The 16133-nt window shown below is 41.6% G+C and overlaps 1 protein-coding gene across 3 annotated transcripts in view; it reads right to left on the bottom strand.

The window, feature by feature from the left end:
- Nucleotides 1–16133, bottom strand: part of LOC147026727 (gelsolin-like) — a 57132-nt gene that overhangs the window by 39306 nt on the left and 1693 nt on the right. For all 3 annotated transcript variants that reach the window (XM_085882477.1, XM_085882476.1, XM_085882475.1), the window contains exons 2-7: nt 8459–8652; nt 7067–7227; nt 6720–6881; nt 6085–6231; nt 5839–5928; nt 4097–4229 (exon numbers count right to left, since the gene is read on the bottom strand). In XM_085882477.1, coding sequence (XP_085738603.1) covers nt 4097–4229; nt 5839–5928; nt 6085–6231; nt 6720–6881; nt 7067–7227; nt 8459–8651 — 886 coding nt within the window. In that variant the 5' untranslated portion in view covers nt 8652. The remainder of the gene's footprint in view (nt 1–4096; nt 4230–5838; nt 5929–6084; nt 6232–6719; nt 6882–7066; nt 7228–8458; nt 8653–16133) is intronic.

Below are 16133 nucleotides of genomic sequence, written 5' to 3'. Positions count from 1 at the left end.
ATTCTTTCCTCACCATCTCCAAACAGAATCTTCATTGAATGTATATGCTCCTTCCTTTGAAAGCTTTTAAAATGCATCACTTTCCTTATTTCTGGCAGTAATCTTCATCATGATGAAGTAGCACTTACATTGAAGGAAGGAGTGCCCCACATGTTCTTCACCATGATCCATTGTTCAGGTTATTTTCTAAAGCTGACTCAGCTCAGCTCTTGGTCCACCAACACTCCCACACCTACAGCACCAGCTTCCCTGCCCCTGCAACAAAAGGACTCATCACCCATCCCATGATCCTCATTTCTGCTTGTCCTATTTGGGAATCTTGAGAAATCCAGTTGAAAAAGGTGGTATGCTCACCACAATGAAGTCCACTTCAAGTCCTTTAATGGTCAGAACCCACTCCACCCTCTCCCCACAACCCATAATCAAACCACACCCAATTTGTGTATCCCCATCTTCAGCATCCCTCCATCTCATGTTCCCTCAAAGCTTCATGTCCATCCCCCCCCCCCCATTTCCTGCATTCCTCCTCCCTGTTCCTAACTGTGGACCTCAAACATCTGAGACCTTCGCTCCAACCTGACATATCTACCAAACCAGGCAGCTGCTGATAAACAGGATATCTGTTTAACAGAATCCTTCCTCCCACAGGACATGCCCAACTCAGTGTCTCACCCGATTTGATAGACCTAGACTCAGTCATCACTCAGGTCATGGAAGTCATCAGAGTTGAGATGAAACAATTGCTATTCTCAAACAACCTCACCTCAGATCACCGATTTGAATTCAGACCAGGTCACTACCTTTGACATGCTGCTCCTACTCACTCAACAATGAATGAAGTCCTCAATCTCAGATATCTCTCTTAACATATAATCGAGCTTCTGATAAGTCTGCCATCCTGGCTTGCTCCAAAACTCTGCCTTGAGATTGCAAGGCCAAATACACACATGACTTACTGACTTTTCCAATGTGTGGCTCTCAACTGAATCCTTTCCTATCTTGTTTAGGCTGGTGTGCTCCATGCCCAGTCCTATTTCTAATCCTAATCTTCATCAATGATCCTTGACTGACTGGAAATCCCCTTTATCTATTTGCTGACAACTCCACCCTTTGCCATACCATACTTCAGATAAGTAGCAGCCTCTTCCCTCTTGAGACCTTGACAAGCATCACAAGCCCATCAATAAATCTCTCTCTGAAAGGGCCATATGACAAACCCTCCAAGCTACTTTTTTAATCCTCTTGAAGTTCATTCACAAACTCCTGGGTCTTACCAATAGCCATGATTTTTCTTGGGTCAGCCCCATTTCTAAGTTGGCCTCGAAAGCCAGTCACCGAATTGGCATCCTCCATCATGCAATGTTCTTCCTTTGCACACCTGAACCCCTATCCACCGACAAGGCCTTCAAACAGCAGCTTGATAGAGTACTGCTCTCCCCTCTGGGCTTGTGCCTGCCTCAACTTGCCCAGCTTGACACCATGGAAACAAAGGCCTTCAATATTATTAGAATCTTTCACAATGAAGCGGTCTCCAGGAACCTATCACTTTCCCATTGCAGACGGGTCAGTAGTCCATCTTCTACCTCCTTCTTTCTTGCCCTGGAAATCCCCACCAACCACCTCTGGAAATTTTTGGAAAAGTGATGTCAAAATATGCATTTTGGGGGTGATCCTATCCAAATTGTAACAAAAAAAATAAAACTATGCAAATGAAAATGATATTTTGGGAAGAATTTATTTCACCTGAACATCCATTGATGGGAAAATGATTTCAGTTCGTACAGCATTTTGTTAAAAAGAAATTAATACTGAATACCACATATACCTTTCCAGGACTTTCAACACAAGTATTTTTTGGGGTGGGAAATCACATGTCATGTGCTGGAATGATTTCTCAGATTCACCCTCACTCCAGAGCGAACCAGAGCATTCACTACCCCCTTGTGTTTTCTGCCCATTTCTTTACTTGGCACATACTGGACTCGTTAACACCATAATGTCTGTCTAAAAGACGTCACCTGGCATTTGTGGGCTCATGGCAATTTTGATTTGATTACATTTCCTATATCAAGTGTGTTTTCATTAAATCGGATCAGGAGTATATACTTTGTTTCTCTGCCAGTTTTCATGTCTGTCTATTTTTTTGTCCTGGGATTATGCATTTTTGTCATCCTGTGCCTTACAATAAACTGTTGTTCTGCAAGAACACGTTTGGTGTGGTGACAGACCATTGTAGATTTAGCACGCGAGAAACCATTTCAGCACACCTTTAACGACAAATACACAGGGGAGGTTAAAAATGGCAATGTTCTCCAAAGAGACTGGCGAAATTAACAATTCTAATTACACCCTCCAGTAACCACACACGATGCCACGTGTGCAAGGGAAGTTACAAGTTGGAATAAAAAATAAAAAGTTTTAAAATATTGATTATATTTGCATTTATAACTATAGTCCCTGTACCTATCACTTTTCTTATCCCCACTCCCCACTCTCCCCCCCCCCCCATTGAAACAGAGTCCAGGGCCTGATGGATTTATTTAATGTTGCGGTGGTGGTAGTGGTGGTGGTAGTGGTGGTGGTGGTGGTGGTGGTGGTGCAGCACAGGCACAATGGGCTAAATGGACTCCTGCGTCAAAGTTCCTCGTTAAGATTAACTGGTGTCTTATCAAAGTGGTCACAAACTTCATTGCAACCAGACATCAGGTTTTGCATTTGTATGCAGCAGAATCACATGTACTTCGTGCACTGTAAAGATGGCACTTTGGTATTTTCCCCGTGTGAAGTTCGTAGGAGGGAACAGTGATGGGGGGGGGGGGGAGGGGAATCCAACAATGGAGGTTATTCTTTGTACTTGCCCGGCCGACATTCTCCTACCTTGAGGACATCTGATCATGATAATGTGCTTACAAGCTTTTGTACCTGGCTCACTTCTACAAAAATACCTGATAATAGTAATAAAAAACACCATGGGAAAAATTCACAATTGTGGTCATGATGGGTTCGCATTGCACCCCATCTGGATAATGGATTAAGAAACTAATCAGCATATTGCAATCCCCTATTATCACAGCATGCTTTTCTGAGGAAAATAAAGAAACCTCCATAAGGGTCGTTGCAAAAATGATTGTGTAATCCATTTTCATTCTTACCCACCCCGAGCACCTTACATTTAACGTTCAACAGAATCTGCCAATCAATTAAAGTGGCAAGACTTCCCTGAATCTGATCACTACCCACTCTATCTACTTTTTCTGCATAGCAGATTGAGAAAGCCAACTCTTAACCCCACTGTCCAAATCATTGATGTAAATTATGAATAATAATGGTTCCCAGTACCAATCCATGATGTACCGCACTAGTTAAATCTTCCAAGCCAAACATTTCCCACACTCTCTGCCACTCGACTTCCCATCACAAAATCATTTTCCAATCCATTTAGCAACTCCACAAACCCTCACCTTTGTGAACAACCTCCGTTGACCGATGTGATACCTTATTAAATGCCCTCAAAGTCAAGATACACAACTACGCTTCCTTCATCCACCCAATCAGACTACTTCGTAGAACTGCATTAAACTTGTTAAACATGATCTCCCTTTGGTAAATGATAGTCGACTACCTTTAATTAGTTGAAAAATTATTCAAGTGTTTCCCAATCCCTTTAATTCAAAGCCTTTCCAATGTTCTATCATCTCTCCCGACTCAGAGCTGTTAAAGATATCCGCCAACAACATATCCGCTTATCCACTCTGCACATCTTGCAATACTGAAGGATGCATATCATCCACTCTGGAGCTTTATCATTTAAATTTTCTAGCTGATTATTCACTTTATACTTCAATCTCATAAAAGCCCTCATTTCAAATTACAAGCAAAACTGGTACCACATGAGCCCCAATTATCTCATGAACTACTTTTCCTTATCCCTCCTCTCTATCAGATATGAAGATAAAATTGACCAATTCACATAACCACGAGTCTCAACATCAGATATGCAATGTAGACAAACTAGTTTTCCAACTTTGCCATTCTTAAACTGTACAGTTGGTTTTGTTCAAAATATCACTGCTTAATAAACTGGGAGACACTTTACCTTTCCAGACAAAGATCTGGCCTCCACCCCCATTGTCCAGGATGAAGCAATCTCCACTTTCAAGCATGCTTTGCTGGAAAGGGTTATTTGCGGAAACCTCAAACAGTTTCATATCTCCGTTAGCATCAGACACCTAGGTATTAAAAAAAAAAAATTATAACAGGCCTGGTTAAATCATGCTTGTGGACAATACAAAGAAAAATAAATAAATATTAATTTAAAAAAAATAATAATAATAATAAAAATGAAAGTAAGAAGATGATCAGTGTCGATGTTATCGTCTGGATTCATCGACATTAAACACATTACAATCAGGCTTTTAGGATCCAAAAAAGCATTTCATGAAAAACAAGGATATAGTGAGAAAGTAGTACATGGAAACAAACACTGGGTATCAGTAATCATTAAGAAAATGTCAAACAAGAACTCGCACCAATCAACTGAGGACAAAAGATTTGTTTGACCAAGCTTCAATGACATTTAACCCCCCCAAACAAGATATTAATCAATCCTTTGTAGAGAATTCAAATCCCCCTCCAAAAACAATTCAAGCAAACATTTTTCCAAAAGGAAGACAAATTAACTGGCAAAATAGACAATGAATGTGTTAACACATGTCATTGATATTAATGAATGCGACAAGTATTACATTTGCTAGTAGAGTGGGTTTAAAAAGAGAGCTCATCTGTGGCAAGGAATGAAAACAAATAGGAGCACAAATACCTATTCTCATTAAATAATATACAAAACCTTTCCTTTTGTGCCGTAAAGGTGCATAGGGCTGCCGAGGCAGTTTCATTGGCGAAAAGTAGTCCTGGACAGGTCACCACTCCGACAAAGGTTACCCTGAACAGTTATGACCCCAAGACAATGGTACTTATTTTGCGGACCTCAGAAGAATGACAGGCTGAGTCAACCCCATCTGGTATTAACGCAATGGTTGACAGGGGCTTGAACGCAGGACCCTGAGGTCCCAAGCCAGCCACATGAACCATCAAGCCAACACCAGGCAGCTCCCATTAAATAACAAGATAAAATTATACAGTAGTCCTATCAAGATGATGAATCTCGATATGCCAAACTGCACTTGGCTCAATAAACAATCTTCACTACAGGGGGGGGGGGGGTGAAGAGATACAACAGTAGAATGCACAAGTGGAATTTCCACAACATCGACACTAGTCCAGAATCTTTGTTCATATTAGACCTAACAGTGCAAATCATTGCTGTTTACAAAAAAAAAAATTAGGGGAGAAAACTGACAAATAACCTTTAAGTGGGTGGTGATTGTGTATGTGTGGTTTTGCTGATGAAATCAAATTCCAATAGAAAATATTTTGTCGATTTATTACTCTATAAAAATTCTATATGAAACAAACTTGAAGCCACATGCAGAATAATTTGGTGGGGGGAATTCCTATTAAAATGACCAATGAATATCTAGTAACACTACACTTGTCCTTTTCAGTTGGCTTCAAATCCTCAAAACAGTAAATTACACATCTCACAATCAACACACACAGCACCTGCTCTGTTTAATGCCATCACAAACATTTTAGGACAACAGACCATACTGCTAGCAAATGGTGGACCCGTGTGCTACTATTCCAGAAATCACAACATTCATGGGGAAGGGGGGCAGGGGCACATGTCAAGGGCAATAGTTACCTTTTACAGATGCACAAATACACAAAGTGAGGAAGAATTGAGACTAAAATAAATAAATAAATAAAACTTTCCACCTTCCACAGTGAAGCCATTTTCCTATTTGATGCATCTGTATTTGTATCGACCACTTGTGCATCCGGAAGCTCTGGCATTTCACCCAACACCTAGATCAATGAAAACAAAGCACAACACCCAAAGAGAATGAAGCTCAATATAAATAGTATGTACAACAAAGGCAATATGTCAAGTACTCGAAGGAGAAGGGGTTGAGGTGGGGAAACCCGTTGAATATGGTCAAGGGCTACACTAGAGCAAATCACCTCAATCAACTCTGGAGGTGCAGATTCTTCCAACAAAGTCACACTGCCACGTCCACAGCGTTCATTATCACGAATGCTAGAAGCCATCCGCAACCCCTCCAAACGTTCAAAGCGGTTGCACATTGAACCACACCACAGGTATATAGTCTACGAGTAAAGAATAGGCAACAAGATTCAGGAAAACTATGTACAGCAAGTACTGCATTTATATTCATGGGATATTGTACGATAACAAAGGAAAGGTCCGAGCATGAATCTTGCATGCTTTCTGTGGACAGAGACCATGCACACGAAGGCCAAGGGACTGAAATGAAAGTCAGGATCAAGCTCACCACCAAGCTGTGTAATCAATCAGGTCAGAACAAAAATAAATTGCCACTCTGTTACACCATTAGAATAGGGAAGCTATATTTCAGAGCAGTCCAAATAAATTTGTCTTTAGACTAAAGTATACTCAAGATATAGAGTCAGGTCTTAAGTCCATTGTCAATTCATTCATGCCAAACAAACAATGATGCCACACCCCCAAATCAATCTCACATAAACTCCTTTTAAAATAAATAAAATAAAATAAAAACTCAATGGTGACTGGACTTTTACAGGCCTGAAGGTTGAACTTCCACCTTCTTACTCACTTCTCCCAAATCGATGATGAAGCAGTCCCCTTTGTTGAAGCTAGACCAAGACAGTGGAACTTCATAAGCTCGTACTGAACGTCGACCTTTCAAATGGAGCAAGCGTTGCACATCCACTTCATTCGTTTCCACATGCTGAAACCCTGATGCAACACCACCTGGCTGCAGTCCAAATATGGCCAGACAAAGGAAGCAAAGTGTTCAAGCCAAAATGTCTCGTGCGAAGTGACTAACTGAAGACAGTGTTTTGATCACATTACAAATCAAGGTTTTGTCAATTCTTCAACATTAGCAGCAGCCCACACCAAATTAGAGCAATACACAGAAGATTAGAAAGAATGCTTCACCTTGTACTTTATTCCTCCAAGTGACTTAAACAAGGCCATGAACTGTGATGACTCGTGGCCCTGAATCTCACGACGCTGTACTGGATGTCCACCCAGATGGTCATCAAGTTGAACAGCAAAAATTGCTACTGCTCCACGCTCATCTTGAGAGCAATCGGTACCTATAACAGGAAAAAATATATATATATAAACATAAATATATTTTAAAAAATTTTGACAAATTTATAATTTGGAGTCATTAAGACAGTTAATTTCTCCTCCAAATTATAAATTTGCAGTATTGTGGGAGAAAAGAATTTTGATTGCATACATCATTTAAATAGGGTAGAGAGCTACCCTATTGGAGTGGTAGAGGGGGATCGTGTAGCCAACCTGCCAATAACGGCCAGTCCTACTCAAACTTTGCTCTTCTACTGCAGCCAAATCTATTTTGGTGCTAAACATTCAGCACCATAGCTTCAGCTATTATATTTCTTATCATGATAGTTTTCCAGGAATGTACAGAAGTGGTTTGCCATTGCCTTCATCATAGTATGGGCAGTGTCAATACGAGATGGGTGATATCCCAGCTACAGTTCTCCATAAGAGAATGCTCTGCACAGCATCAAGGACTTGCATCGATTATTGGCAATATGTGCAAGAGTCATCCACCACCTTCTCATGGTTTGATCAGGAGGATGAAATAGGGTAGTACACAGGTTAACAAATGCAAAGGACACCTGGATTGCTGCCTTTACCCTGTCAAACCCTTAGTGTTTGGTTTCAAAACCTAAACCACATGACAGACTTGGATTCATACTTTCCTTCTTGGAGATGAGCTGCATCCTGCAGGTTCAGTTACATCCTTCAAAAATTCCTTGGAGTAAAAAAAGGAAATTCCATGACATGGAATGAAGCCGAAACATGAAACCGTCAAACCTGAAGCGCAAAACAAATGCCTGGAACATGACCGATACATACCAAAGCCATTTTTACCTGGACGGAGGTTACATTTTCACCCGTTTGTTTGGATTTGCAGGGTATCGCAAAAGTTGTGGATGTTGGGTGTGTGACAAGGATGAATAGATTCGATTTTGGTGAAGATCCAAATCCAGATCCAGGCAGAGGTATACGCTCTACCAAATCCAGTTCTAGTTTCCTATTTCTAACAAGTCAATACACAGTAAGAGTTCTTCATCAATAAGATGAACACGTCAACTGCTGACTACGAGAATACTCAGTGCCGAGTGTACCAGATTCTGCCACTGAGCATTCTCGAAAAAAAACATTATACTATTGCATTGCAAACAATATGCTGATGTGCCAGATAAAGCAATAAACTATCCGCTGCTTTCAACAAAGATGGCTGGGCAGCAAAAAACTCAAAAGCAGGAGACGCGTAAAGCACAATACCTTGCCAGAAGAATAGGTCAGACTGCGTGCCACCACTGCGATTTTTCATGGTGTGAAGGATCACATATGCATCTCCGGAAAAGAACTCTCCATGAAGATTGCTCGGAACAGGAACCGGGTGCATTTTTTCCACTCTCCATATTTGTAGCCCCGATTCTTGACCCGCATTCTCAAACGCTGCATCGATATCCATTCTAGGCACAGATTGCAACAATAAAATTGTACAAGAACTGTGCAAAATAATGACAACGACGCAACAGAATTTCAAGTCGAAAAAAAAAAATTCAGCAAAAATTAGGCCAAATACTGTGGAGAAAAGTCATTCTTTAAAAAAAATAAAAAAAATTAAAAAAAAAACACAAAACATGCAGTCAAGGCTCATGGAAGAGCGAGTACACAGAACATGTGAGGACACAAGATAACAAAAGGAACAGCAGGAGAAAGGGGAAATGGCAACAGCAGGACGGAGAGAAAAAGTAGACGGAGACGGATAAAAAAGGGAATCAGGCAACAGTGAGGGTTAAGGGAGAACACAAGGGGTGGACAAGATGGATACACAAGCAAAATTTTAGGAGGGGGGAGGTTTAACAGGTGTAGATCATGGTTTTTGATGGTGGTGGTAAGCAAGCATCTTGAAGACCTGGAAGGAAGAATATTGGGGGGAGGAGAGGGGGGATGAAGTTTTAAAAAAAGGAATAAATGAGGTTGTGAGCAGTGATTCTGGATTTAACCAGTTTTACTTGAAGGGGTTTGCTGGTGGACTTGTATCCTGCAGATACCTGGGGGCCAGGGGGACAAAGCACGGAAAAAGCAGAGGGTGCCAGACCAGAAATGAGGTGGAAGACAGACCACCAACCTGTTCACGATGGTGACGTGAGAGGCCCATCGACTCAGCTTCATTGCCAGAGATTCCAATGATCTTGAAGGTCTTGGTTTTCACCATGTCAAGCTGAGCAAGATGTGAGGCAGGGGAGCCAGCCCAGAAGGGAGAGCAGGACTCCATCCAGCGGTAGATTAAAGCCTTGTAGGTGGGTAGGAGCTCAGGTGTACCAAAGAAGGACTTTGCACGATGGAGGATGTCCAGTCAGTGTCTGGCTTTGGAGGCCAACCGTAAAATATGGCTAGGCCAAGCGATCATAGCTGAGAGGGAGACCCAAGAGTGAGTGACAACCTCCAAGAGGACTGTTGATGAAGTCTATGGGAGGGTTTGCAATATGATCCTTTTGGAGGGGGTGGAGGTGGAAAGAGACAGATCTCAAAATTGAAAGACATGTGCCAAGTGTTTGACCAGTTTGATTTTGTCAAGGTCAGAGGAGAGTTAAGAGGCTGCCATCTGTCAGAATGATGGGGGGGAGGGGGGGTCACAGCAGAGTGGAGTAAGAGAGACAAAGAAGATTTTCCCAGAATCAGTGAGATCATTGAAAACTAGAAGGGCACCCCCATCCCATCCATCCATTGGGACCATACTCTGTGCAGAGCGTTGGTGCTGCCTAAGCAGTCTCCTTGGCTATTTGGCACAATCCTGGACGGGTCACCACTCTGACAGTATACCAGCATGGTGGCACTCATTTTGCCAACCTCAGAAGGATGACGGGCAGAGTCAACCCCACCTGTTATTAATTCAACAGCTGAGTGGGATTTGAACTCAAGATCCTCGGATCCCAAGCCCACCACCCTAACCATTAAGCCAACACCAGGAATGATGCCCAAATGGGCCGCAATAAAGCATTCAAGGTCTTGTCCTTTTCTCTTCCGTGCTGGAGGCCTCCAATTAGTCAAATCTGAGGCTTCCGTCCATACGAATCCCTGGGAAGCATACATCACTTATTGTAAATAAAGCTCTGTGTGACTCAATGATCGTTTAAAACTGGCAGAGGTAGAACAGGAATGCAGACATTGAACTCAATGGATTTCTTCAAATCGGACCACAAAAATTGATGAGTCAGAACAGCTAAGTTGGCTTCAAATCCTTTGAAGATATTCAGGTTTTTGGCACTCAACAATTAGATTCACCTCCTTGCCAGGTATAACCACCGCTCGGGTTCATCTCAATTATGACCTCAGCAAGGCAAGGTGCTCAGCTCGATCGGGCCAAAAGGTCCTTAACCCAGGCCGGAGCGTTTCAACTGATTTACAAGCATCACGGTCACAATAGACATCAGTGTTGATTGAATTTTTTTGAAGTTTTATGGTGCATTCGTCAAAATAATTACACTGCATTAAAAACATAAATCTCCCTCCTCCACCACCCTATCACAAACCTATCCAACTATGCACTGTTCATTTGACATGTTAACCATCGGATTTTATCAAGATCGCCGTTTAAAAAAAAAATTAAAAAAAAACTCATGGAACAGAACAAGCATACTTGCAAATTTATAAGCATTTATTAAAATAAGTAAATAAATAAACAGTAATAAAATAAAATAAAATAAAATAAAAACTTGGATGCCAATGAATAAACTGTCCTTGCACAACTTTGAACACCCCTTAGTATGCAACAGACTTGAAGCACTATCTTGGCTCAGCCATTTCTGACTTTTAAGATGCATCAACATTAAAGCATTTGAAGACAAACTAGTGTATTTTTTTCTTTTTCTTTTTTAACCTGCAAATTAAAAGGGTGTTTGCATAATCTCTGAGAAAGCAAATTTTGTCTTCCTTTTGAACCTATCAATCTTAAAATAGCACTAAAACAATAGCTTTGACAAAATAATTAGCAAACATTATTTCACATTTTCCATTACGCACAAGTTGACAAGGTGGTCCATGGAAATTCTCAATCGTGTATCCAACTCTAAGCCCTAATATTTGGAATAACGTTGTGTACACTTTATGATAGCTCTGATGCAAAATAGAGTCAGTCTCCATTTAGAAAGTTTTCCAATGTCCCTCATAAAAGTACACTATCCAAGATTGGTCAAAGCAGTGCTCCCACCTCACTTGGCATCATACGAGTGGTGATTCATAAGTACAGCTGGCATGGAATGAAAAAGTTGCCTTAGAAAAAAACCATAAAAGGAGTCAAGTTCACATTTGAAACGTTGGCCATTGCCACAGGAAGCAGATATGCAGGACTGACAAAAATAATTTGGATCAAGAACTGTTCCACAAAATGGTACAATACAATGTTAAAATCTAAAGAATGCCACAAATAGCAACAGTTATCCTGCTTCCACGAACCAAGCAAGCCGTGTTTAACCTTCACAAAGTAAACCAGGGAAGATTAAAAAATATGGAGCTTCAAAACTTCATTTTATTCTTATAACCAGGACAGACGTAAATGAAGTAGCTCTGAAGAGTACAAAAGCTTTCCAACCGAATTCCTTGCTATAATATTGACAGTTCATGTGGCCTTAGCACCAAAAGTTGTAGTACATTTATTTTTAGTCGATGGCAAAACTTTGCATTTCTTTCAAGCTGCCAAGACTTTGACAGTAGTTGAAGTGTTCTTGCTCGTGTGGAATGAGGCGACGGGGGAGTAAACATCACGCCTCCAATTCAAATCACACTCCAGGCTTTCAATCAGCACTTTGTGCTTTTTTATTATCAGCTAATTGAATACACACCTCTCTCTTTACATAATATAATTATATATATATATATATATATATATATATATATATATATATATATATATATATATATATATATATATCATACATATACACACACAAACAAGGCAAAGAATACTCTGCAAATACTGAAGCTTATACCAAGCAATAATTTCCAATAAGATGACAGAGTACTTCAAGTTGGGAAAATTTAGGAAACACTGAAGCACACATTTGTTAAACTCCACTTGAAATGAAAGCTCGTCTGCACAAAGGCAACACACCCACCTCTCCAATCACGTTGGGAATGGGCAAGACCAATGCCACAGCATTCACAGTTGTATCATTAGTTAAAAACTAATTTTCTCCAAACTTATGAATCCCAAGAGACACGAGAACTACCTCTCATTAGAGTGCATACCTCCGCCAGGCTGAACACTACATTTTGTATCTCAATAGGCCGGATCTGGATCTGAGCCAAAATCAAATCAGCTTGTTCTGATCACCTAGTTTTGTCATAGCTAGTCCACAATTTTGAAATAAATCATGTTATATATAATTTTTGGCCCCATTTTTCAAAAGGTAAATAATCACTTCAGAAACAAATAAATATATATATATATATATATATATATATATATATATCTATATATATATCTATATATATCTATATATATATCTATATATATGCAAGCCTGGTGTTGGCACAGTGGTTAGGGCAGTGGCTTGGGACCCAAGATGTCCTGAGTTCAAGCCCTGTTGAGACACTGAATTTATGTATGTATGTATGTATGTATGTATGTATGTATGTATGTATGTATGTATGTATGTATGTATGTATGTATGTATGTATGTATGTATGTATGTATGTATGTATGTATGTATGTATGTATGTATGTATGTATGTATGTATGTATGTATGTATGTATGTATGTATGTATGTATGTATGTATGTATGTATGTATATATATATATATATATATATATATATATATATATATATATATATATATATATATATATATATATATATATGTATGTATGTATATATGTATGTATGTATGTATATATATATATATATATATATATATATATATATATATATATATATAACCAAGTCGAAAACACCAGGGGGTTGACTCAGCCTGCCATCCTTCCGAGGTCGGCGAAATGAGCACCAGTTGTACTGGGCCCGGTGTATGCCCCGGTTAGAATAGGTGTACCATATCCCTGTGTGTCATAAGAGGCGACCAGGGTTGCGTCAGGAAGGGCATCCGGCATAAAAACCTATGCCAAATCATTATGCGGGCAACAAAACGAATTTCCATACCGGATCGGTCGAGGCCTGGGTGACCAACGACCGCCACCGGTGGTCAGCAGGGTACCAGTGGAAATTGTGCTACTGCTGGGTGAAGGAGGAGAAAGACGGGGAAGGCGAGTCCGGAGGCAGTGGGAGAGGGGGAAGGGTAGAAGTGTGGAGGTGAGAGTTGGAACTCTGAATGTTGGGACGATGACTGGCAAAGGGCGAGAGTTGGCTGATATGATGGAGAGAAGAAAGGTGGACATACTGTGTGTACAAGAGACCAAGTGGATGGGGAGTAAGGCGAGGAGCATTGGAGGTGGTTTCAAACTGTTCTACCATGGTGTGGATGGGAGGAGAAATGGTGTCGGGGTAATCCTGAAGGAAGATTATGTCAAGAGGGTATTGGAGGTGAGGAGAGTGTCTGACCGAGTGATGAGTGTGAAGTTGGAAATTGAAGGGGTGATTATGAATGTCATCAGTGCATATGCCCCACATATGGGGTGTGAGATAGAGTATAAAGAAGATTTCTGGAGTGAGTTATATGAAGTGGTGGAGAGTGTATCCAAGGATGAAAGAGTGGTGATTGGAGCAGATTTCAATGGACATGTTGGGGAAGGGAATAAAGAGGATGAGGAGGTGATGGGGAGGTACGGTCTCAACAAGAGAAATGTGGAAGGGCAAATGGTGGTAGAGTTTGCAAAAAGAATGGAAATGGCAGTGGTAAATACGTATTTCAAGAAGGAGGAACACAGGGTGACATACAAGAGTGGAGGAAAGTGCACACAGGTGGATTACATCTTAAGCAGGAGATGTAACCTGAAAGAGATTAGTGACTGTAAGGTGGTGGCAGGGGAGAGTGTAGCTCGACAGCATCGATTGGTGGTCTGTAGGATGACTTTGGAGGTGAGGTTGAGGAAGAGAGTGAGGGCTGAACCAAGGACCAGATGGTGGAAGCTGAAGGAGGAAGACTGTTGCGTGAAATTTAGGGAGGAGGTGAGACAGGCGTTGGATGGTGGTAAAGATGGGTGGGATGATTGGGCAACGACAGCAGAAGTTGTGAGGGAGATAGCTAGGAAGGTACTTGGTGTGACATCTGGACAGAGGAAGGAAGATAAGGAGACTTGGTGGTGGAATGAGGAAGTACAGGAAAGTATAAGGAAGAAGGGGTTGGCGAAAAAGAAGTGGGATAGTCAGAGAGATGAAGAAAGTAGGTAGGAGTACAAGGAGTGGCGGCGAAAGGCAAAAAGAGAGGTGGCAAAGGCCAAGGAAAAGGCATATGCCGAGCTGTATGAGAAGTTGGATACAAAAGAAGGGGAAAAGGATTTATACCGATTGGCAAGACAGAGGGACCGAGCTGGGAAGGATGTGCTGCAGGTTAGGGTGATAAAGGACGCAAATGGGAATGTGCTGACGAGCGAGGAGAGTGTGTTGAGAAGGTGGATGGAGTACTTTGAGGAGCTGATGAATGAAGAAAATGAGAGAGAGAGAAGGTTGGAAGAGGTGGAGATAGTGAATCTGGAAGTGGGGTGGATCAGTAAGGATGAAGTGAGGACTGCTATGAAGAAGATGAAAAGTGGAAAGGCGGTTGGCCCAGATGATATACCAGTGGAGGCATGGAAGTGCTTAGGAGAGATGGCAGTGGGGTTGTTAACCAGATTGTTTAATAAAGTCTTGGAAAGTGAGAGGATGCCGGAGGAGTGGAGATTAAGTGTACTGGTTCCGATTTTCAAGAATAAGGGTGATGTGCAGAGCTGTGGAAATTACAGAGGGATAAAGTTGTTAAGCCACACCATGAAGTTGTGGGAAAGAGTAGTGGAAGCTAGGTTGAGAGGAGAGGTGACTATCTGTGAGCAGCAATATGGGTTTATGCCAGGAAAGAGCACCACTGATGCAATGTTTGCTTTGAGAATGTTGATGGAGAAGTGTGGGGAAGGCCAGAAAGAGTTATTGTGTGTTTGTGGATTTAGAGAAAGCTTATGAAAGGGTACCAAGAGAAGAGTTGTGGCATTGCATGAGGAAGTCGGGAGTGGTGGAGAAGTATGTGAGGATCATGCAGGATATGTATGAAGACAGTGTGACAGCAGTGAGGTGTGCGGGAGGAATGACAGACCGGTTTAAGGTTAAAGTGGGATTGCACCAAGGATCGACTCTGAGCCCTTTCCTGTTTGCAATGGTGATGGACAGGTTGACGGACGAGATCAGACTGGAGTCTCCATGGACTATGATGTTCGCGGATGACATCATGATCTGTAGGGAGAGTAGGGAGCAGGCTGAATCGAGCCTTGAGAGGTGGAGGTACGCACTGGAGAGAAGGGGAATGTTAGTCAGTAGGAGTAAGACGGAGTACATGTGCGTAAATGAGAGGGAGGGTGGTGGTATGGTGCGGTTGCAAGGAGTTGAGGTGGGGAAGGTGGATTGGTTTAAATACTTGGGATCAACTGTCCAAAGTAACGGAGAGTGTGGGAGAGAAGTGAAAAAGAGAGTGCAGGCAGGATGGAGTGGGTGGAGAAGAGTTCCAGGAGTGATTTGTGACAGAAGGGTAGCTGCAAGAGTGAAGGGGAAAGTATATAAGACGGTAGTGAGACCAGCTATGTTGTATGGTTTGGAGGGGGTGGCACTAACAAAAAGACAGGAAGCGGAGCTGGAGGTGGCAAAGTTAAAGATGCTGAGATTCTCGTTGGGAGTGACGAGGATGGATAGGATAAGAAATGAGTATATTAGAGGGATAGCGCAGGTAGGGCGGTTTGGAGACAAAGTGAGAGAGGCGAGATTGAGATGGTTTGGACATGTGCACAGGAGGTAAACGGAGTATATCGGG

Source organism: Eptatretus burgeri, chromosome 5 (genome assembly GCF_056783735.1).
Source record: "Eptatretus burgeri isolate ZD-2024b chromosome 5, Ebu_testis_v1, whole genome shotgun sequence".
Taxonomy (NCBI): domain Eukaryota; kingdom Metazoa; phylum Chordata; class Myxini; order Myxiniformes; family Myxinidae; genus Eptatretus; species Eptatretus burgeri.
The sequence above is the reverse complement of the archived record's forward strand: the minus strand, read 5'-3'. Positions and strand labels throughout refer to the sequence as shown.